This window comes from Clinocottus analis, unplaced genomic scaffold, assembly GCF_023055335.1.
Source record: "Clinocottus analis isolate CAN_PGR_092001 unplaced genomic scaffold, fCliAna1.0.p SCAF_3, whole genome shotgun sequence".
Taxonomy (NCBI): Eukaryota; Metazoa; Chordata; class Actinopteri; order Perciformes; family Cottidae; genus Clinocottus; species Clinocottus analis.
The window spans coordinates 18,503,049-18,526,616 of NW_027176042.1; the positions used below are offsets into that span (position 1 = coordinate 18,503,049).

Consider the following 23,568-nt stretch of genomic DNA (forward strand, 5'->3'; position numbering starts at 1 on the left):
TATTTTCAGGTGATCATACACTAAAGAAACACTGTCACAAATATACTTTGTGACATTAAAGGCGCTACTTGTTTTAAAAGGGGGACCATAACCAACTACAGGTTAGAAGTTGGTTGGGATCCTGATGACGCCGTCAGAAATAGATCACAGAAAACAGCTTTTTGCTCCCTCATCCTTCCCTTATAATGTTTTCATGACCATGCAAATACTGCCCCCCCCGCCCCCCCCGATAACTGACAGGGGGCAAGTTTGGGAGGACTCTTTCTCCACTGCCCCCCTGCCAATCCTCCCAGCCCCGCCGACACCTCCTCTCCTTCAGTTCCTCCTCTGGCCGCTAGATGTCGCAGCCTCGCAGTCTCTCCGTGAACGGTGGACGCATGGCTGTACGGGAGCGCTCCCACATGACAAAGCTCCAGCGCGCCTGGAAACCAGGAACGGAGCTCGGGGCGTTTTTTGTGTGTGTGTGTGTGTGTGTGTGTGTGGAGGGGAAGAACCAGTCGATAGGGTCTATTCTGCATCTTTACCTGCAGCACGGCTCGGCTCGACTCGGCTGTCAAACAACTTCAGTGACCGTTTGAGTTTTTGTTTGCTTGTGGTGACCGAGGCGGACAGCTCCCCTCTCCTTCTGCCTCTCTCCCGGTGAACTTTACAGGGATGGTATATGCATATTTATATGAGAGCATCACACCGCTGAATGCCCAGATAGCGCTGAAGAAAAGTGTAGCACGGATGTGGAGAGTGAACTACTAGAGAGACGCGAACCTCTTCTTCTACTACTTTTTGATCGGCTTATTACACGAGAAAAGGAGAGTGAGCGCGCGCGCGAGAGAGAGAGAGAGAGAGTGAGAGAGAGAGAGAGAGAGAGAGAGAGAGAGAGAGAGAGAGAGAGAGAGAGAGAGAGAGAGAAGTCGCTCAGGTTTTTTGGAGCTAAGCTTTCATGCCGTCAGTCTTGCGGACTCTGAGATGGACGTCAGATTTTATCCAGCTCCCCCTTCAAGCGTGGGTTCATGTACGTTACCGACTGACTCCGGTTTGGACTATTACCACTCCAACAAGGTAACGATTCTCTCTACTTCACGAGCGTACGGTCGGTGTGACGATGCACGCGCTCACAGGAGCGTTGCTCACACACGGTTGTCCATGTATACAATGTGTAGGAAGAGCATTCGTGGCGAGTGCCGCTCGTCTCTGGGTGAATTCGATTGAAATGAGCTCTCGAGCTGCATGGCCACCGAACTTTGTTTTGTATTTCTGATGTGCAGATTGCTTTGAACAAAGCACACCTGACACCTGTTCTGAGCTCGTGCTTCCTTTAATTAGAAATTGCTAATGTGTTCATCTGGATAAACTATGGGTAGGTTGTCCTGGGAGCGGAGTTGGAGCGCACTATACTCTTTCCAGCGCGCTGGAGCTGAACGCTCACAAACCGAATATGTGGCTTTTTTTTGTGTGTGCGTGTGTCCCACCTCTGAATACACGTAAATCAGAAGAAAAAAAAATAATATTCCCTGTATAATTTAAAACCTTGCTGACCAAACTGCGGAAACTCGCTATCTTATCTGCTCCACGCAGGTTCCCACATGAGTCAATGCACAATTAGTCCAATAAACAGCGATCAAGATTGGGTCTAAATGGGAGGGTGACAACATGTTATGGATCGGGGCTATTTGTGACGCTCCAATGTGTACATAGTGCAGATAGTAACTGCAGTCTGTATTTCCATTCATATTGTGTCTCATTGCTCGATAAAAGTGTTTCCATGAAGAATATGGAATACGCATGTTGCGCATGCACGGTTCACACCTTTTTGCGCATGCATCCAATCTCATCTGTGACCACACAGTAACTTTTTGGATTTCATTATTTATTAGCAATCTACAAATAAATCACCCGGTTTTGTTTGTAACTCTCACGGATGAAATATCGGAAATGATCCTCTTTCGTGTTTCTATCGCCGTGCGTTTTTACGCACGAAAATCGTATCCAGTTTGGAACGTCAAGCCACTTTTATTGGTAAATTGAAGAGGTGCCGTAATAGAAGTGTCACCCACAAGCTTCTATTTAAAGGAAAGCATCAGTCGTTACTGCAGAGCTAAATATGATCGAGTTTCCTGAATTATTATGCAGATCTTGATATTTCTGTTGAATGTCATGAGGCCTGTACTGTACAGAGATCACCTTTCCACTGCTCCACTCCATGCTGTGTTCATGCGCGCTCACGCTTTGCTTTATTCATAAAAAATTTGCATTTAAGCAAATTAGAAATTTACAAAACTGCCAAATAATCAAAAAGTACAAGTCACAAGGCTTTTCCCCCCATGTGTTCTGGGTAAAACTTGTGTAAACATTTGGCTAGAAGAAGCCTTTAGACCCGCAGCCATTCAAATAGGTTTGCTTGCCTTAGCACCTGGAATTAGGCCAGCAGGCAGTTAACATTTGCTGATGACAAAGTGAAACATTATAGCACAGTGCAATGTTTGAATTGTTAATCTCCCCTGTTCATACACACAGTCACCTGCATGTATACACGAACAACACACACTCTCTCACACCCACACTCACTTGCAGAGCGGTTTGGATTACAATACATGAGACTACAGTCATTCTCCAACCCCCCTAACCTCCTGTAACACCAACTTCACGCAAACATAAACTGACCCAAACTCTGAATTTAGGCTTAAATTGTACCTTTGAATGTGAGCGCTGGCAAATTATTCTCACGTAGAAGGGGTTTTGTAATTTTCTTTCCTTGTGGTAATGTTAGTGTTCATGCGTGTGAGTGTGTGAGTGTGTGTGTGTGTGTGTGTTGATAAGTGTGGTTCACACACAGACAAACAGTAGCTGCTGTGGCCGTATATTTAAGATCACAACCAGACCCGGCCCCAGACCAAGGCCGTGTTTCTGGTGTCATGGCGTTAACACAATGAGCCGCACTAGTTATCATGATTCAGCCAGCGTAGAGGCTGTTGGGCCAGTTTGGGTTTCAAGGACAGAGTCGTATCACATTGTCATTACTAAAGTAACGGCTGTGACTAAGATGTAAAGGGACATGTTATCTGTGCCGTGCCGCAGCAGCAACGACACACGACTGTTTAATAATGATGCATGAGCTTTATGTGACGTTTTGGCAATAGCGCATCCTTTATAGCAGTTTTCATTTCGGGGACTGGATGGCGTTGAGCCGACGGAGTAGCACTGTGTGAGCAGGTGTTCACTGGGAAGCTTGCAAAGATGATAAGAAAACAGATATATTTTTGGGATTTCACAGTTGTTATGTAGTTAGTTATAGCCATGCGTGGTTTCAATGTGTTTCTTTTGTTCCAATATTTCACAGGGAATTTAAAAAAAAGGATTTGAAGTTATTGATCTTTGCGTTAAGAAGCAGCTTTTCAGGGTGTGAACTAAAACCCTCCCAATCGAGGCCTCGTGGAAGCAGTTAATTCACTTTACACTTATATAAACTCACTAGTGGTGTTATGCATGAACAGTATTAGATACACTAACCAGGAAGTGAGCATAATACAAAGTGGGACAGTCCATTTATAAAAACCCAGCACTTCCTGTAGTGGTGTAAACTCAAACACATCTATTTCTGACTAACAGGCTGTGTGAAACTGACTTTATGTGTGTGCGTGTGTGCGTGTTATGCATGCAGGTATTCATGCCGTCGTACCTGAGAGGGTTCATAATTGAGGAACGTAAAGAATGTGTAAGCTGAAACTGGTTGGAAGTGATCAGCCACATTCAGACTGACGATTGATTGATGGCTGCCGGGAATATGGATCACATTGACAGGATACGTCAATAGCACAAATCTATGAATGCACTTGACCTTTGCATTTAGACAATGGTTTGCCTGCAATTACACATTAAACATCAGAAAGAAATACACTATGTAACAATCATAAACGTATGAATCAAAGGTCTGATGTACTTTCGGCTTTAATTTCCTTTATCAAACACAAAGCAATAAGGAGATTATGTCAGACAAAACTGCCATTGTGCTTTTCCACACTTCATTGTAAATTCCTCGATAAAACAACCTGTGCATCCACAGTTCAGAACAACGCAAAGAACAACACACGAGCGGAGCATCAATTTGTATTTTTGCTACGAACCCCACGGCACCCGTTGCTCTTCTCAACTCCATCCAACTCGCATTGTCCTGCACTTGCACAATCACCGTGAGTCATCTTTACTTTTCGCCCAAGATTTCTCCTAATCTTTTTGAAGCCTCTCTGTATCTTTCCTCACTGAGTGGGAGGCTTGTTTGTTCAGTGTACACTCAGCTGTGTATACCAGCGCTGAAGGCCACTTCTTCGCAAATGCCTGTTTTAGCGAGAGACTATTTGTCAAATGCATTATGACTTGTGCATACCCCTAGGCAGAATCACTCTGGTGAAATGAAGTTGGATAGATTACTGTAGCTGTTCCACTTTCTCCTCATCCCTCTTCCCTCTAACAACACGGTGCCCGAGAGAGAGCCTCTCAAGTAATTATACTGTAGTTATTCTGTAGGTTTATAATCCAATGGTTTGCAGATGTTATTCTTTACAAAGTTGCAGTCGGTTCCAAGTTACTGTATGTTATTTTTATATGCTGCCGAGCCGTTTTCACCGCAGTGCGGAGGGAACACTCCATTGATACGCAGTTTGAGCAGTACTCGCAGAAGTGATGTCTCATTAAAATCATTACTGTGTTTGACTGTATGCGTGCATGTGTGTGTGTGTGTGTGTGTGTGTGTGTGTGTGTGTGTGAGTGCAGCGCCTACCGAATTGCTAATAGACCTTCAGGCGACATGCGTGAAACACGTTCAACAAGAACACCCTGATTCAAACATGGATCCAGGCTTTCCCACGTTGCACTTTGTTAGGCCTCGTTGTACATCTTCATATAAGTGCAAGTAACAAGCAGCTGACATTTGTCCACCCAAAGAGCAATGAGGCCAGTTTTTGCAGAGCACGTACCGCCTCTTTTCAAGTGGGCCGTTCCATTTCCCCCACTATCCAAATCACTGTATTAGTCATGGGATACTTCAAAGTATGGACGGGCGAAAAATATTTTCCATGTTAAATTCTTAGTGATTTTCTTCTCTCTCTCTCTCTCTCTCTCTCTCTCTCTCTCTCTCTCTCTCTCCAAAACATGACTGTAATAGAAACAGGGGGGAAAAAAAGAAACGAGTTATTCCAGCAGTACCTCATTCTGTACACAGAGAAAAGTTAATTACATGGAGGCGAGCATTCTTGGGTCGCCAGCGTGGACTTGGGGTTTTTCATTGTGCCCATTCATAACATTCTGCTGACTGGCCAGTCCGACTTGCAATATCCCAACCGTTCTCATCGGGAAAAATGTTAACCCATGCATGGCTCTAATGCACACCAGAGGGGGAAACACAGTCTGCAGCTGCTGGAACTGGGAATACTTAAAGTGCCGAGTTTATTGTTCTAATGCAGTTCCAGGCAGTTAACTCAGAGCAAATAGTAGATTACATAAAGGAGTCGTGGGATGAACATTATTTTTTGTGTATAAAAAAACCCCCCAACAACCTTAAGTGAAGTTACTTTTTTTTTTTTTTTAGTCTAACCACTTCCTGGCACTGCACATAATCAAGTCTTTTTGTCTCCCCGTCTCTCCCCCTCTATGTATCCAACTTCTTCTCTCATTTACCTTCCCAGCAGCAATGTCAAAAGGTTACGGAGGGAAGCCGGATCGCCTGGGGCTGATTGTGTCTTTGAGTTAATGATAAGTAGCTACAGTGTTATTCTCTGGGGCAGTGGGGCCCGGATTGTTTTCTGTGCACAGACTTGTACAGTAGGAGAAAACTGCACTATGTATGATTTTATGTTTTTGATCACTTGCTTCAAACAGGAACAAAATGAAAATACAGGACTATGTACGAGTACATGTATCAATAGTCAGATGGATACATTGAGCGTAGGTGAGTCGCACATGGAACATCTAATCTATGTTTCGTTCACCTATGTTACAACATAGGAAAAACACCCACGTAGGCGCCGCCACATCAACGATACTGTAGTTTCTATTTCGCGGCTACATGGGACTTCATGGGGTATTTGAGGACAGCGTTGGACTGTTTAGAGAGCAGGCGACGGGATACTGTACAGGAATTTACCACCGTGGACTTCAGTTTAACCTACAGGCTAGACAGTGAAGGTAACAAAGCCTCAACCAGACTCTGCAGCGCTCCAGTTGCTCTGCTCTGTACTCAATAATCGAGACCAGACATGACTCAGAGCTACTAGAGGTGTTAAGAGGGTCATAAGTCATGTATGGCTGAAAATAGATAGTCTAGTTTATCCTGCCTGGTTAGCTACTTAATCACCTAAGTCCATTGAAACAGGCTATTTATGCCGGTGATTAATGGCATCAACTGCCAAGAATTCATTCATGACGGTGCATTTTTAAAAAAAAATCTCCCTAATATACTTTTGTAATATACTACTGCTATCCAAATCATTTTTCAAGCGTTCATCACATTGCAATCGATCAACCAGAAATGTGCTTTATTATGAGAAACGAGGAGCCTGCTATTGGGGTTCAAGATAGCGTTTAGTTGTCGGGCTTTAGTGGCAAACTGTAACGCAATGCAAAACGCCGCCACAGCACAAGGTGTCAGAGTAATTCCAATTTTGACGTTGAACGCAAATCAAAAGAGCCCGGACCCAGCCCAACTCGTGCCCCTCATTAAGTCACATTAACCCCAATTATCGTCACTGCCCCTTGAAACCCAAATACTACAGTCAGGCTTGACTCCTGGCTTCTCAGCTGGATGTCGGGGGGCGCGTTTCATCCCCTCGACTCGTGTAAAGGAGCCGAATGTGTCGAGGCGCTTTTAAACTGTCCTCACCTCGGGAGGCCATTGGTTCCTGGGTAGCTAGAGCCTCGCCTGTCTGCCGGTCTGCCCCCACCACCCAGTTTCCTTGTGCTGTTTTATATTCAGTTCTTGATTGGTTGGGGGATGGTGTGGTGGAATAGCATTTGAGAGGTTAGCTGGTTTGTGCAAGGAGGGGGAAGTAGATTTGGGGCGTGTGTGTAAGAGGGAGAGAGAGAGAGAGAGAGAGAGAGAGAGAGAGAGAGAGAGAGAGAGAGAGAGAGAGAGAGAGAGGTCTGCAGATGGAGAGAAAATGGAAAGAGATTTTTGGGGTACTTTATTTTTCAGCTCGCCCTTGAGTCTGTAATGTCATTCAACGATGTGGAAACCAAAACGAGCCTTGCCACCAGATGTGTTCCAGTCCAGATAGCGACTTGAAAGACAGACGTTTATTGTTTTAGTGCATTTGGTGTGGTTCAAACCCAAACTGCATGAAATGCTGATTGATGGATTTCACTAATGAATGTGTGTGTGTGTGTGTGTGAGTGTAAGAGAGAGAGAGAGAGAGACAGAGACATCTGCTCCATGTGATTTATTTAACCATTTCTGTGCTCTACGCTCTCACCGCTGATGAGAAGGGAAAGTGAGTTCATTTCACTGTGCTATACAGTATCATCTCAAAGCAGGTTCATTTCCCTTCTATCAGCGCACAAATAGGATATAATACAAGCCATTCAGTAATGTTTCCCTTTGATATCTACAGAATGTGGCCTTGATATTTCTGTAAAGTATAGATGCAAAAACACCAAGTAACAGGCTTCAATTGAGATAAGTACGGTAAACATACTTAGCAGCAAGACCATAAATCACAAAGATGTTGCATAGTAGGGGCTGCTTTTTTATTATAACAATAAACTAAAGTCAATATTGACTCTCAAACTGCTCTGACCTTCTGTTATGCAACAGTATATCTTTGGTTCACCAAGGGCAACAACCAAACGCATTGTTGATGCTGACATTTAGCATCATCCACATGCATGTGGTTTTGACTTAAGGTCAGGAAGTGCGCAGCTCGCTGTTTTTTTGTTGTTGTGTGCAACAGTTTTAGCATCCCTGCTGAGAACTGCGTGTCCTTAATTATTGTACACAAACAATTGTCGTGTTCCTATTGTTTTACAGTTCAGGTATCAGCACAGCCAAAGACGGATGCAAGGAAGACAAAGCATTTTTGTGTGTGTCGTAAATTCCCGGAGCAAGTAAGCTGCTCTTCATTAGGATAATTGCTTCATTTCATTCGTGAACAAATAGACCACAAAGTGATGATTCTCGATGCTGCAGATTATGAGTGCAGTTATTGGCCTTGGCAGATTTGTGTTAAGCAGGCTTTGGTACATAAATTAGCCTAACGATTGTATGAGAAAAACATATCAACATTTCACATAAGCACAGACGGAGCTCATCATCTCTGACTTTCACACCCTACAAAGATCTCACAGTTCACCCAACAATTTGTTTTTCATTTCGTCTCTGTGGGAATAGTGTGTTACAGCCTATGTTTTGCTGCTTTGATTTTTTTTTTTCTCTAAGTAAAAGCTCTACGTTTAGACGTTTAGCAGGAAATGAAACACTAAGGAGAGGAAGAAGTGAAGGAGCGTGGGGAAGGGGGGGGGGGGGTAAGGGCAATTGTTGGGCATGTAGACAGATCAGAGTGGGGACGTTTTGACAGGCTGTGGACTTGAAAGATACAATCTACCTTGGATATCACGGGATTGGGACGGTGTTTCGATCAGCCTCAAGTGAAGGAACCGCTGTTGACTCAATCCTTGTTGTATAGAAGGTTTGTGGTCTCAGATGGCAGACCAACAGCTGATCCAGGTACAGGATGTATCATTTTATATTATATAAAAAGCTCTGGGAATGTGCCTGTCAGAGATGAACCATCGCATGCGGCTTATTTGTTGGCATTTCAATCCCCCGGCTCCACTCCTGATCGGCGTTTCCTCCGAGAATTTCAACTCGAGGGTGGCGTGATCCATAGGATAAATGTATAAAAACACAGATAAACATAATGTCTGCGCCGTCAAAGAATGCAGCTGTCGGGTGTATTAAGAGGGGTTCGCAACACGGGCAAACATGAACAGTTGTCTTAGCTTCCTGAGGCATGTCCTGTGCAAATAGAACTGGAGATGGCTGGTTCAGGCCCACACTCAGAGACCACAAACCCACTGAGTACACACTTTCTCAGAGGCTTGCACTCTCTCACAGGTGGACACACACACACACACACACACACACAAACACGTACACACTCACACTCACACTCACGTTCATACATACAAATGCTAATGCGAGCATGTCTGCACTCGCATAGCGTAAATAAACACAAGTTCACACACATGAGCGCACAAACCACACAAAAAAGGCAGTCGCGCAACATCCCGACCCATTGCAGGAGTGATTACTGTCCTTTATAATATAAAGGTTTATTAATGGAATATATTATGAAGGTTTGAATCATTACAGTTCAACACATTCACTAAACATTGAGTGCAATTACACGCACTTTTTTTTATTTTGTGGTTGGGAATTTTTTTCATTTATTTCTAAATTCGAGCAGAAATTCTGCTCTATTTTTTTGGACGTCTCGTCGCTTCCTTCTCTAATTGTCACGTTGACTTAACCAGCCCTGCTGTTTTCCACACAAGAAGAAGAAAAAAGTCAGATGTGTGCATGTAACCTCGTCGCAGGGTGACATTATTACTGACGGAGCCCTACATACATCGTTGACATTTAAAATAAACCCTCATAAAGGGAAAACTTTTAAAACGGGGGCCTCTTGTGATGCGTTTAACGTCGATACATCATGTTTGAGTTACATCAGGATTGAACAGGAAGTTAGTAAACTGGTTAGGCCACTAAGGATTGGTCCTCTGCCGTGTGCCGTTTGTGTCTGTGTGCTGCTCAGAGCCAAGTGCGGGTGTGTGTGTGTGTGTGTGTGTGTGTGTGTGTGTGTGTGTGTGTGAGACTCCCCTCCCTATCACTACAAACCCACAGTCCCCCCAGGCCCCATTTTTGCCTCAGTCTAGCAAACCACCTCTGGCACTTTTGGGCTTTGTTCATAATATTTTCATTGTAGCTTTGCTTTACTTTCCAGGAATGCCATTCGCTGTGTGTTGATAGTCAGTTTTTGCTAAACCAAGATAACAGCGTCAAATAAGAGCACCTAATCTGACAAAAGAACTGCACCCTGTACTTGAATGTAGATATAATTGCGTTTCTTTTCTTCTTTGCCTATCATTGCTGAATCTGCTCTGGTATTGCCGTCTCCCTGCTTCGTCCAACATCTAAACACACCCAGAATAATGCTTCTTAAATGTGTAGGAGTTTGGTGTTAGAGTTCAATTCAGATTTTCAAGTCTTGGGACTTGTCTTTCACACCCTCTGAGTATTGATTATGGAGCTACAGTAGATGCTTCAGGTCTGTTAGTGCGATGATCGGTGTGTGATGTGTTGGTGCAGCTGAACGCCAGTGTGTTCACTGTGCAAACATAGCATTGCTGGCACTCCTGGTTTCACTTAATCTTTGACACAAAGGCACTGGCATGTGGCTGGGCTCTCAGACAGATTCAGAGAGTGAGAGAGAGTGAAAGAGAGAGAGAGAGAGAGAGGAAGAGAGAAAAAAAGAGTGAGAGAGAGAAAGAGGGGAGGAGTTTTATAGGTGGTCAGAGGGTTTAAATGAGAGAGAGCGCTATGTGCACATAAATAGTGTGATAATTGCTTCTAAGATGGCACATATTAAAGCTTTCAAACGTGTTTTTTCTTCTTTTTTATTCCATCTAGACAGGAAGATTACATTTTTCACATCACAGTCAGTTATTAGGATTTCCTGAAGCAAACACAGCCTCACTGTGACTGATACCATGCCTGGTACTTTGGTCAGATCAGGACCTTCTTCTGAGTTGTAGTACACGCAGACGTCTACACTACGGCTATTCTTGATGGATAATTTATTTGCCTGCCATCCCATAATTACCCACCGGGTAGATGGGAGGACCTCTCCGAGATTATAGTTTGTCTTTGCAGTAAAAAAAAAAAAAAAAAGAAGAAGAAAAAACCTGAGACACTTTTATTTGGCAGTAAGCTCTTTTCAAGGATCTTTTGATGTTTTATCATGCAGTGAAAAATTAATTGAAAAATGTATTCATAATCTCCGCGGTGATGTGAACGGGGAAGCAAACATTTTAAAATGGAAAACATTTATTTATTTCCAAATTGATGCCTTATCCAGAGTCGCGCTTCTAATTACCGCTCGCTTTGTATGAGACGTTACCTCTCGGCACCGGAGACAGCTGTTCGCAAAGTTTGATCTCTTTCTGATGGAGAAACATTGCATTCAGATAGGTTTCAAATAAATATTTTCACATCACAAGCAATTGTTTTCGGGACATGGCTCGAGACGAGAAGAACGACTGCAAACAAATGAAAAGCGGTGACCTCTCGTCAGACTTCGACAGGATTCTGCTGACACCACTCACGGGTATTCACCAGCTTCTTGGCAGGAGAAAGGCGCGAGTTCTTTCTAGATACACAACACCTAATATTCTTTTAATTGACTTCAGAGAAACTGTATCAAGATGTGCTGATGAAGTTACAAATTGGCTATAGCTGCTCATTCCGAGAGCCAGATCTCTTGGTTGCTTTTGGTTTGTTGTACTTCCTGCCGCTCGGCATAATGACGAGGGTGGAAGAGTGGAATATTTCAATTACTCTGAGAAAGTCAAGGAGGTTGTTGAAGTTTGAGAAATACAACACGGGCTGGTTGCTATGTGGAGATTGCGCCCATTTGGAATGCAATTAAATTGGTTTGGCTGCTTGCCAGTGAAAAAAATATATTCCTTTTTCTTTCCTCATCTCAAATGAAAATGTATAGAGTGTTTTGCTGAAAAATACCTGGAGGGAACAGTAGGCTGTTGAATATTTGTAATACAGCTTGCAGTGTGCAGTTCAAATGAGTTTTGAGATGAGTTATCCATTGTGGTTTCCCCTTTGACATTTCAAAAGGTATGCAGCTTTTGAACCATGGATTTACAGTAATCTATTTTTTCCCCCTATTATTGATGTGTGGTTGAGTTATAAACTGTGAATTGGCTTCTCTGCCATTTCACTGGCTGTGCCATATCAGAAACCAGGAGGCCACGGTGCAGAAACATACTTTGTAATAGTGTTTATACACAGTCACATGTAAACCCCCAGTTGTTGGGACCCAGTCTACATATGAAACTGTACAAGACTGCTGTTTACCATATAGAGTGTGTGAAGCTTTCAGCGGCTCCTCAGTAGCACAACGTAACCGATCCCCACTGAGACGTGTTGCAGACTTTACCAGCTGCTCTAATTTGGAAGTAATGACTAACTGAATTGTACGTGAACATTAGAGAATGTGAGTGCTGAGGCTGCTGCAGAAATTGTATTAAAAAAAAAATCTAAATCTGCAGTTGTTTTACGTTTGTTTGATTGATGAACAAAGTACCAGGCGTCTGAAAAGTGAAGCCAATGAGGAAGTGCCTCACATTTGCATTCTTTTTAATAGCCATCAGGGGGCGACTCTTCTGGTTGCCACAAGAAGAAGCTTGATTGTGGTGAAGTCCATGAGAACGTGACTCTACTTCTCACTTGATTTATTACCTCAGTAAACGTCGCAAACTTGAGGTTATAGTGCCACTCTGTCTAGCTTTAACCCTTTCACAGTGTGCTCTCAGCCCATGAAAGCGACATGTTTTATTCAGCGTTTGGTCTTTCCTCTCGTGTTCATTCTGGTGGTGAAAACGCCAAGATGGTGACAGACAAAAATGAAGATGGCGATGGTCAAAAGGCTGAACTCAAGGCTCCGAGGCCACAAACCAATGGCTGATGTCACTGTGAAGACATCCACTTCTTATATACAGCCAACTGTATGTAACAGACTGGGAAAAAAAATGTTTGCTTGTTAACACAGAAATGAATTATCATCTAAAATGACTTGATGAAAAGATAGGGGAAGAAAACAAGTCTGTATCGCTTCCTTCCTTTTAGCTGTGTGAAGACCAACAGTAATTGACATTTGAGGTTGTTTTGGCACTCGCAAAGTACAAAGTGATCTTCCTCTTCGTCGAATGACCTCAAAGGGATATGAACCACAAAAATGCTCTCAGATTTGCGTGAGAGATATTTGGAAACTGTACAGTTAGCGTCCAAGATAACTTTCTGGGTTTCATTTCCAGTATTTCGAAGGCGGAATAACATAGCAGCAATTTCTTACAAGTCACAACAGTGTGAAAACGCCCCAACAATTGTATTGTGAGAGAAAACAGAGACAAAGAGGAACCAACAAATTCAGAACCATGTGAGCTGTTAGCTCGGTTTGAGTATTAAGAAGAAGAAGAAAAAAAAAAAACAGCTGCCTCTGATCCACTGTGGCCTGATCTGCAAATGGATCGAGCTGCCCAGCCGAGCCGCTCTTACAAAATCAGCCTGGCATGGCGTTATAATAGCTTTTCCTTGTACGCGTCCTGTCAAATCAACTTAGCCTCTCCGGGTGCTATTTTAGTGTTAGTCACACAGTCGATAGAGAAAACTACAAGTCCTGTGTGTCGCCTCTTGTCCCCAGAGAGCTGGAGGAAATGTACTTGAATGTCCAACACTGTAATGCTTTCATTACACCATGACACTTTAGGGAAGTGTACTTTGAAACCAGATCCCTGGAGCGAAGGAGCGAGGTGTTGAGATGATGAGCTAATTAGCGGGGTCTACCACTACCCTGCTAATGGCTGTTTGCGGGTTTTGCGGGTGCCGTAGAATGCTTGACTTTTTTTTTCTTCTCCCTTTTTAGGCAGAGGCTTCATCCAACATGCACACGACAAAGCCTGCTAAGTGAATCAAAAAGCTGCGTATCAGTGGAAACAAGGCCCCTCAGTCTCCTCAATGGAGCCGCGAAGATAGAGCGAATGGGCACAGGCGCATGCCAATACACCTTCAGGGCATTGATTGTGAGCCACAATGCTTTCATGTGCCTCTCATGCTTATGTCGAATGTAAAGTCCTTTCTCAATAAGGCGTAGGATTTTTTTTTTCATGTTGTCTTCTGTGTGTGTGTGTGTGTGTGCCTTGCCAGATACTTTGATGTGAAAAGATGTGAGTGGACGTGCACACGCGCGTGTGAGAATCCAGACTTAGGGATACTCTGTTAAGCTGTAAAATGATGCAGGGTTTTACTATTATAGCCCTGCACATGTGAGCGGAACTAGAAAACAAACATCCGACAGAGAGGAAGAGGAGATGGAGAGATGGAGCTTCATCCGACAGAAAGAAAGAAGGCCTGATAAGCAATTCTGCAAAACCTGCAGAAAAACAAAAGAAAACGAAGAGATGCACGTGCGCCGCACATTAGCATCGACACGATCTCTTTCCCGGGCGGTGCGCGTGCTGACAGGACACCAGCCAGACCTCACTTTCATTTGTGCTCATGCAACTGATCACACTTACTGTTCTTTTCATTACGGCAGGGTGAGCAGCAACATCACACAGTGGTGTTCCTCCCACAGTGTTCCCACAACTAAACGACCAAGTTGGCCGTCTGTCACGGCCTCCCGAAATCAACCAATTGAGCACTGAGGGTGAAGTCATTTTCGAGGTATCAATTCTGATGGATAGTTTAAGTCGTATATCAAGTAAAAACGCACCAACACTAACTGGTTTTAGCATTTTAATTAAGGGGACTCAGTTTCTTATCATTGTTAATTAAATATCTTTGGGTTTTGGACCGTTGGTTGGACAAAACAAGCTATTCAAAGTGGGTTTTCTTCAGTTCATGAATACATTAAGATGCGTAATCAACAGATGAATATGATAACAAAAGCCCTCGAAGGAAGCAGCGGCCCAGCGGTCGGTTTTAATCTGCCCAGTCACATCAGTTCCCAAAGAGGACCGACGTCTGTGAAAGTATTGGGGTTTGGAACAAAAAGGTGTTTCTTTAGAGAGTGAAGCAGTGTTGCAAAAAAAAAATTGCAGATACGAAGAGTTAATCCACGAACCGGTGCCTGACCTTTCAGCAACACTTCTCGCATTACAATAACAACTCAGCTTTTCTCTTCGCTTCAGAAAGAAACCGCGCGCTTTCCGCCGGGTCACGACTCTTTACGTCAGCGCGTCGTGCACCGCGCGCATTCCCTGCATCCCTTTACAATTAAATTACATTCAGCTGTAGTCATTCAGGCTTGTTTAGTGTATTTGGCAACTACTATTGCTAAGCCGCACAAACAAACCCAGGCAACAAAGCCGCACGAGGGGTAAGCAGGTTTCGCGTACGACACCGAGGTGACGGATGAGCTAATTGGGGCTTAACAGTTAATAACTGGAAGAGGTGAGACAAGTGCTGAGCTCCTCTCGGTGCCAGAGTCGGCGCTGATTTTTCTTTCTTCCTGATTCTATTCACCCTTGTTTCTCACCTGCCAAGCTGTTATTCCTAGTCTCCCATTCTCGTCTTCTCGGTCTCACACTGTTGGATTTCTCTTCTCTCCTTTTAGTCTCTCTCTCTTCCTCCCTCTCTCTCTCGCTCTCTCTCTCTCTCTCGGGCTGATTCTCATCAGCCTGTATTAGTTGCAAATGCAGAACTAAGTGGCTGTGACAACATTCTCCGATGCTCCAGCTGCCACAGATTTATTGAGTTATTAAAGTAATGTACTGTGATTAAAAATGCTAATTTTCCCTAAATCGTACGCCAGCGTACATCGTTTTTCAGGAGCTGATTTAATTACACGGAAAATGAAACAAGGGCCGATGATTCAATCTTTGCAGCCAATTGCCTCTCCACCCGAAAATGAATTACCTCATGATACAGAATTATTGTTTGGGCAACAGAAAGTGAAATGACAGTGAGATTCTTTTAGATTGAATAATCACAGCGGTTGCTGTTGCATTGTTCCAGCTGTGGTGAGCACACATGAGCTTACATTTGAACCATACACACACTATAGGTGAGCTTGTAGTTTCTTTATATGTCATCGCATCAGTTTTACCTCACGCCATAATCTGAAAGTGAGGCTTTGAATTGACTGTACATAATTACAGATACCTTAAAATCCTTTTCTTGCTGCTAAACTAAGCCACTCAAGAGCTCTGTAGGGCCTGGTTTTACATTTACAGCGTGGATTTTAAATAAAGAGAGAAAAAACTTTCCCTTCCCAATATTATTATGAATTGTGTCCTCGTCTATTTTGAATAATTTCTTTCGCCTGGGGGATTTCTTCAGTGTGCTTTCCTTGGCTCATTTTGGCCTCTCATTATGCATTCATGTATTCGTTTATATAATGCGCAACACTGCAGCCTCATTGGACAAATCTCAGTCGTTATAGACAGCATTGTGTATGATACATGAATGTTAACATTTCTTCTCTTTTGAATTCCTCTTTACTTCGACTTCAAGCAATCCGTTTCTCCCGCTATCGTTATTTTGCAGAATATGCAAGGCCCCTTTTGAACATCACTGGAGTGAATCAGCTCCTGCAAAAGTAATCCTCATTTGAATAATGAGATAGAACTTTTTCCCTTGATCGCTTGATCTGCGCCGGGCACTTCTGCCGAGCAGCAGATAGCGGCGTTACTCCGGCCCTCGAAAAAATCTCCGGCAAGATCACCCAAAACAGCTTCAGATAGGGTTTGGATCCCTTCCAGATTCCTCAGTGTACTGTAACAGATCCTCACCACTTTACGGCCCCACCGCCTATAGGTGAGGGTGTGAAATACCCGTGACCATGTCGGATGTCTTTTTTTTTTTAAACTCTCTGAAAAAAAAAAAAGGATTGACTCACATGTGGAGAGTACAGCGGAGAGTGAGCGGCTCCGGCCCTCCAGATGTCCTAGACATAACAGAGGCTTGTCAGCTCTGTGGCTGGCCTCTAAATGGGTCACTCTCCTTGATATCACACAGCTCCTTCACAATGACCCCACTGTTCTCCTGATATTACAGCACACCAGGTGGCTCCCTATGAAAGTCACGGTCGGACAAATGGAGACTGCGTGTGATTGTGAGGAGTCCGCTCTGTAGTCACACGGGTGCATTTCCTGTTTGTTTAAGGTATAGAAAACGTTTTAATACACACCACTTATAGACAAAAAAAAAGGTATCGGATTGTCCGCCCGCTATATGATTTCAGGCATCTCGCGGGCGACAACCTTCGATATGCTGAAAATGCATTTTTCATTGATCCGCTATACACCTCCCTCCGTGGCAGTTCATATGCATGGCTGTATGTAACGTAGAACGTGCAAGAGAGGCTCTGCCGAGAGGAGTAGGAGGGTGGGAACAAAAAAAGAAGAGAAAAAAAAAGGGAAGGTGGGTGGATGGCAGTTCAGTGATTTATGATTTATGGTTTGATTACAGTCTTTCCATCCTGCTGAAGACCGGTTGTATTTGCCTGCATCACGTGAACTTTTTTTTCTCACATGGCCTAGTGGTGCAGCGAGCTCCAGCTCCTTCTGCCGCTCATCAGAACCAAACAATGTGCGCATAATCGCGGCATAGGACGGGATTCAGCAACAAACACACACAAACACACACACACACACACACACACACACCTGCGCACACATACTCACTGATTGAGAGATAAAATGGAGAATGGGCTCTTTTTTCGTCAGCTGAGCAGTCTGCCCTCCAGCAGCCTGGCAACCATTCAATACCATTTACCTCCTACTGGGAAATAATATTGATATTCATAAATGTACCCAGTAAAAGGGACAAAAAAAAAGAAAAAAAGACAAGCACAGGTGTCTACCGCCTTTGGTTCACAATATCCGACTCATCAGAATGAATCTTGCAAACATGAATGAGAAGAAATCCTCTTTAAAGTTTTCCTCTTTAAACCTCTTTTTTTTTCAAATCTTTGTTTGGAATGTCAATGTCACCGTTTTGTAAATAGCCATGAAAATGTAGACAATGGAGCTTTTTTCTTTCCCACCTGTAGCTGGCTGGATGGTCTCTACTGAAAGCTGCATACCATTAATAGTCTATGAGTGATCAGACCTTGGCGAGAAATACACAAAGCAGCGAAGTGTTTCTCTGTATTTGTCTTTCTTTCTTTCTTTTTTTTTTTTAAAACTAGCATTGATCCACCTGTATTTAAACCAAGTGAATACTAAGAAAGCTGTAGTGAAAGAGCCAGTCACCGATATCATGTCTCCCCAGGCTTTCATTAAACTGTCATTCATTCTCCTCCTCAGGCCTCCTTAGGCCGCTTACTTTGAATTCTCTGACTGCACATTCTGTACCATGCACTCCCGAGCCGTGTGAGTGAAGTAGTACATTTGGGTTCAACTTGTTACTTCGGCTGCTTGTAAAATGCTGCAGTGAAAGTTTAGAACCAGAAAATCTAGATCTTGATTTACCGCTTTGACAGGACGGCTCCAGCTGTTAAAATACGAGTTGCTTCTAAAAGACTAAACCTGGTGATGTTCAAACGAGTAATTGCTGTACATTTAGTGCTTTGACTTCGTTGGCGCTTTTCACTCAACTTTTAGTTTCACACCAACACCGGTTCCCCAAGGTCAAAGTCCTGTTTGTTCGTCCCATCCAAGACTCGGTGTTCATTCTGCGCTACACAAACAACCTGAGTGTGCAGGAGCTGCCGATAGCTCATCTGCTGCTAAAATATCAAAAAACAAAAAGTAACGTCTGGTGGGAATGGCTGCTATCTGGACAGTTGCCTAACATGGAAACATCCGCTCCAAATTGTCTATATCCTCTCATATAACACATGTACAATAGTTGCAGTATCATGCGTGTATACTTTCTAACACACAAAAAGGGCCATCAATTTCAAATTGAATTTGACTTTCATGCGAATCATTTTCGGTTGTTTTCTTCAGGAGCAGATTGACCGTTTCAACAAATAAAGAAAGAGTCGCATCTCTCCTAACTCCTCTTTTAATCTGGAGCCTGAAACACCAAACTGCTAATGGTACCGTGGAGGAGCCATTATACACTACAGTCAGTTAACCCGACAGCGAAGCACAGAGTGGACCCGGTAGTTTCTGGCTGCACTCAGAAAACATCTGAAATTATCACCTAGTGAGAGCTGACGTTAAAAAAACCTTTGAACATCAAAAAAGAAGAAGGAGAAGAAAGAAAAAAAAATGATGGGTGAGCTCGCAGCGGCTCCGGCATAGGCCGGTACATTTGAATATGAACGGCTCCGACTGAAAGGTTATGACCCATAAAGAGGGGGAACGATTTGAGCGAAGCGTGCAGTGGGGAGAAATGTCAAAGTGAGAATGGCAGGAAATATGTTAGTGACAAGGAAAAAGCTGCCCCTGGTATTCTAGAGCCGATGAGTAAAAATAGGGCATTGGGCAAGAAGGCAGGAAACCAGCAGAGCGAGGCCTCTAGTTGGAATTTCTTCTGGGGAGGAGAGATAAGGGACTTAACTCCCTCCTGTCTGGGCCAGCCGACTTTAACATGCGACATGTGATCACTGATCATTTATGTAGAGATGGACAGCGGAAAAGGAGATTGAAGAATTGAATAAATGATCGGAGCGCTGACTGATGTGTGTGCACTGCTGTGCGTCTTAGTGCGCGCACTTCTGCTCTCTGTTGATCTGTCACAGATTGAGCATCGACAGGACTTTTTAATTAGGTCAAGACTTGTGATGGAAACCAAAGATCTCAAACACACGCACACACACACACACATAGGACTCTCCCGCGAAACACACAAATACACATTGAGGTAATGGCTGAGCAGTGGAAAGTACCGCGTGTGTGAGGTTCCTCAGGTTAAAGAGTGGAAGTTAGACAATAAACAGTGGCCTTATCAGGCTCGAGGCAGAGCTTCCCACCTGAGAGCCCGACATATCACTCTGACTATTCGAAACAAATATGACCTCTACGCACTTGCCTCAGCTCACTCACACTCATGAATAAACAATTTTCGACAAAAGAAAGGACCCCCGCCCCCCCCCCCCGCCCCGTCATGATGGCACGTTTGCCTCCCTGTTAAAGATGTCATTTTGCCACGTCACACTCATCCCGCGGCACTATTTGATTTGCACTCAGTTACGTGGCCTCACCGAGTCGAGATCCATCGGGATTTTTTACAAATTTGATTTTGCGGCCTGATGAAATGTGAGATCGATGCCCCAGACGAAACGAGACAACGAGATGATTACAATGCCGTTGATTACAGTAATTTGTACACAGTGTGGCGGTTGAGGAGCTCGCGGGGCGTTCACTGACAGCTACTCGGCTGACAGTCTGAGTGACCACTTCTCATAAACCGTGGGTGGTTCAGGAGTTCCTGGTGTTCATCTCAAAGTCAGAACGTGCCAAACGTCTACTGAGGAGACTAAAAATAGTGCACAGCAGCTGAACATCTTCCCCAACAATAGAGGTCACTGACTTTCATTCATTGTTTTTAAGTACGTTATTCCTGTTGTGAGAGTCAAACAAAATAAGCCAGGCTCCTAATGATCACTTTTTTCGTCATTAGGACAATCAGTAGGAAAATTGAAAAGTCACGTAGATCTTACGAACAGTTGACTCCCAATCAGCTGCCAGCTAGCTGTTCTGGCTTGACAGGCGTTTGGTTGTTGATTGCATTTTGAGAAGAAGCTACTTTGAAATAAAAGAGGAAACTCTGGATCCCTGGGGGAATAAAACAAAAGTGTGAGGGTAAGGATCAGCGTATAATTTCAGAATTTTTTGGGGGGGTTACAGGATTTCTGTCACATGCGCTGTGACAATTAGAGTTGAAAGACAGAAGTGCTTCCATTGACAAGGGGAACAGCGTTGCACAAGCGTCCTTATGTGTCCTTGTTGTGGCCAGTTGCTGTCATATTGAGGGCACTGCCTTCCCTCCAGCGACATCGCCGGATGAGACAATAACCTAAATACCTGTCGGATTTCTCTCTTTCCTTCTCCGCCGTGCTTCTTTACCTCTACCTCACTTTGTGATCCCATTTCGTCCTCACATTTTCCCTCTCTCTCCCCCCCCCCCCCCCCCCCCTCCTCTCCTCCTCCTTACCCACACTCCCTCATGGTCACTCTCTTAAGTGATTGCTACATTTCATCTCATGGTAAATCGTCCGTCAGCCCGGTGAGCTATCATTATGCAAATGATGCGCAATTCAATTTCAGTTGGTCGGAAGGGGGGATTTCTAATTAGGGTGAGGCACAGCACTCAAGATGGAGAGAAAGATGTAAAGGCCGAGAGAGAGAGAGAGAGAGAGAGAGAGAGAGAGAGAGAGAGAGAGAGAGAGAGAGGGGAGGCAGAGAGAGGTGCTGGAAATGGAGAGCAGGGGTGAAGACAGAGGTAAAGACAGAAGGAGAAGACGGAGGCTGAAGAGAGCGAGAGAGAGAGAGAGAGAGAGAGAGAGAGAGAGAGAGAGAGAGAGAGAGAGAGAGAGGCTGGAAGACGAGTATCCATCCACGAAATCAACACCTGCATCACAATTATACTCTTCAGTTGGCTGTGAGTCTTCCGCCTCCTGCTTTCTCCTTAACCAGTTCATTTTAATGAAGTAGTGGCTTCTGCGCTTTCTCAGAAAAGGATCTGGAGAACATGTTTTTTTTTATTTTTTTATTTTAATTTTTCATGATTTTGGATGTTTTCACAAGTGGAAATCTTGGGGGGGAAAACTCTGGACATGCAAAAACGATGTAATCATATTAATAAACACCAACACAGGACTTTCAACCAGGAGGCCCGCTTGTGTGTCCCAGAGTGTTGCAGAGTTATTCAGAAGTTATGTTATGTTCTCCATACTTATGATACATTGTTTATCTTGTGCTTCATTTACATACAACATAGTTGGTCTTAAAATGGTTAAAACCAAATTGTCAGATGACCATTAAAACAACACATCACTTATGCAAATACACTTTTTTTTGTTGTTGTTATCGATTAAGGTGTTGATTTTTTTCTTTATAAATCGAAAAATTGTTTTGTATATAAAATTCAAGAAAATAGTGGAACACAAGATAATATTCCAGTGTATTGTTTGTTTCAACCAACAGTATAAAACGATATCTTGTATTTGATGTTCACCGGAGAAAAGCAGCACATTTTTCCTTGAAAGGATGCTAAAGAAAACACATTTGAAAATCTATTTGCATTCAAATGCATCATTACCAGCCTCGGCAGAAAGAGGCTGAATAATGAGATGTCAAATAAATGAACTACACTACATACACTACAATACTATGTACAGAGGCTTGTGTACACACACAGTTTTTAATTTCCTATATTTTAAAGACATTGTTTTTATGCGTCTGCATTGCTCATGCTACAATCTATCTACTTGCGTTACACTTTTAGTGTAATTGATAAAAGTATAACTTCAATATCAGAAGACTTACAATTATAATATTTGCCGTATCTGCAGGTTTGTGTCGCACATTTTCACAAATGATGTTTTATGATGTGTGTCGCTGTCAAACTTGACCAGCAATGTGCAGCATATTTATTTTGACTAAGCATCATTCCTTACCATCACTGTAATGATGCATTGGGCTTGTCAATGTTTTGTTTTTTTTACATTTTATTATTCTTTTAGTAGTCTAGGAGGGAAAATAATTGAAAAAAACTTTTGTCGAACAGTTCCATCTTGACTAAATGAAATGAATGCTCTCAATTGAGCTGCATATGAAGCTTGTTTGTATCTCTGTGTGTGTTAGCGCTTAATTAATAGCCATTTACGATTTTGATTTATGTCTTGCTTCATTTGAGTCTCACACGCTGTCCACTCTGTCTTTTGCGTGTCCCATGTGTGTGAGTGTGTGAGTGTGTGCCCATCTTTGTGTGGGTTTTGACTCATCTGCACATCCACACATATCTGAACATGTGTAGGTGTACGAACGTGTATCAAGCATATCCAGTCACACACACACACACACGCACACACACACACTCACACACACACACGCACACACAAAGAGGATTCAGCTGAGATCAGCAGCTCACCCTGGGCTGTCAAATTTTCTGTCAGCACAGCCCAAGAATCACAATTGGACTCTTTGGGAGGCATTAATTCAAAGCACCGTAACAATGCTCTGAAACCAAATCAACTGCCTGTAGTCAGCATATCAACTCTCAACTAACTCTCTCCCTCTATCTCTCCATCTCTCCCTCTTACTCCACTCCACCGCTCTCACTCTTTCCACCCTGTGTTTGCTGCCTTTTGCTCTTCCATCATCTCTCTCTCTCTCTCTCTCTCTCTCTCTCTCTAGTTTTCTTCTTCTTCTTCTTCTTCTTCTTCTTCTTCTTCTTCTTCTTCTTCTTCTTCTTCTTCTCTCTCTCCTTCTCTCTCTCCTTCTCTCTCTCTCTCTCTCTCTCTCTCTCTCTCTCTCTCTCTCTCTCTCTCTCTCTCTCTCCTCCTCTCCTCCTGCGATGTGTGATTGAACTTGTAAAGATGTTGCTGAGGCTGGTTCACTGTAAAAGGTTGCCTCACATAGATAGTGACTTCCTCTGCAGCTTGTGTCTCATAAAAGCAACTTGTAAAAATGCTCTCATGATATTTTAACTTACCGTTCCATTTAAAAAAAAATACTCTATATGTATTACTTTATTACCGGCCTTTTTTAATTGATGTTATTTGTACAGATATGAAGTAATGTGAATAAGATATTACACTCTCTTATTACACATTTGAACCCTTTGGCTCTTTTTGGATGCAAATATTAGATTTAATTATTAATAGAACTTCA

At 43.3% G+C, this 23,568-nt stretch overlaps 1 protein-coding gene across 3 annotated transcripts in view; it reads left to right on the forward strand.

Annotated features, from left to right (window-relative positions):
• The first annotated feature begins 452 nt into the window (after positions 1-452).
• The window catches only part of tox2 (TOX high mobility group box family member 2), an 89,899-nt gene continuing 66,783 nt past the window's right edge, over positions 453-23,568 (forward strand). For 2 of the 3 annotated variants that reach the window (XM_068595275.1, XM_068595276.1), the window contains exon 1: positions 453-1,056. In XM_068595275.1, the coding sequence (XP_068451376.1) occupies positions 964-1,056 (93 nt within the window). In that variant the 5' untranslated portion in view covers positions 453-963. The remainder of the gene's footprint in view (positions 1,057-23,568) is intronic. The other variant, XM_068595277.1, reaches the window with a different exon arrangement.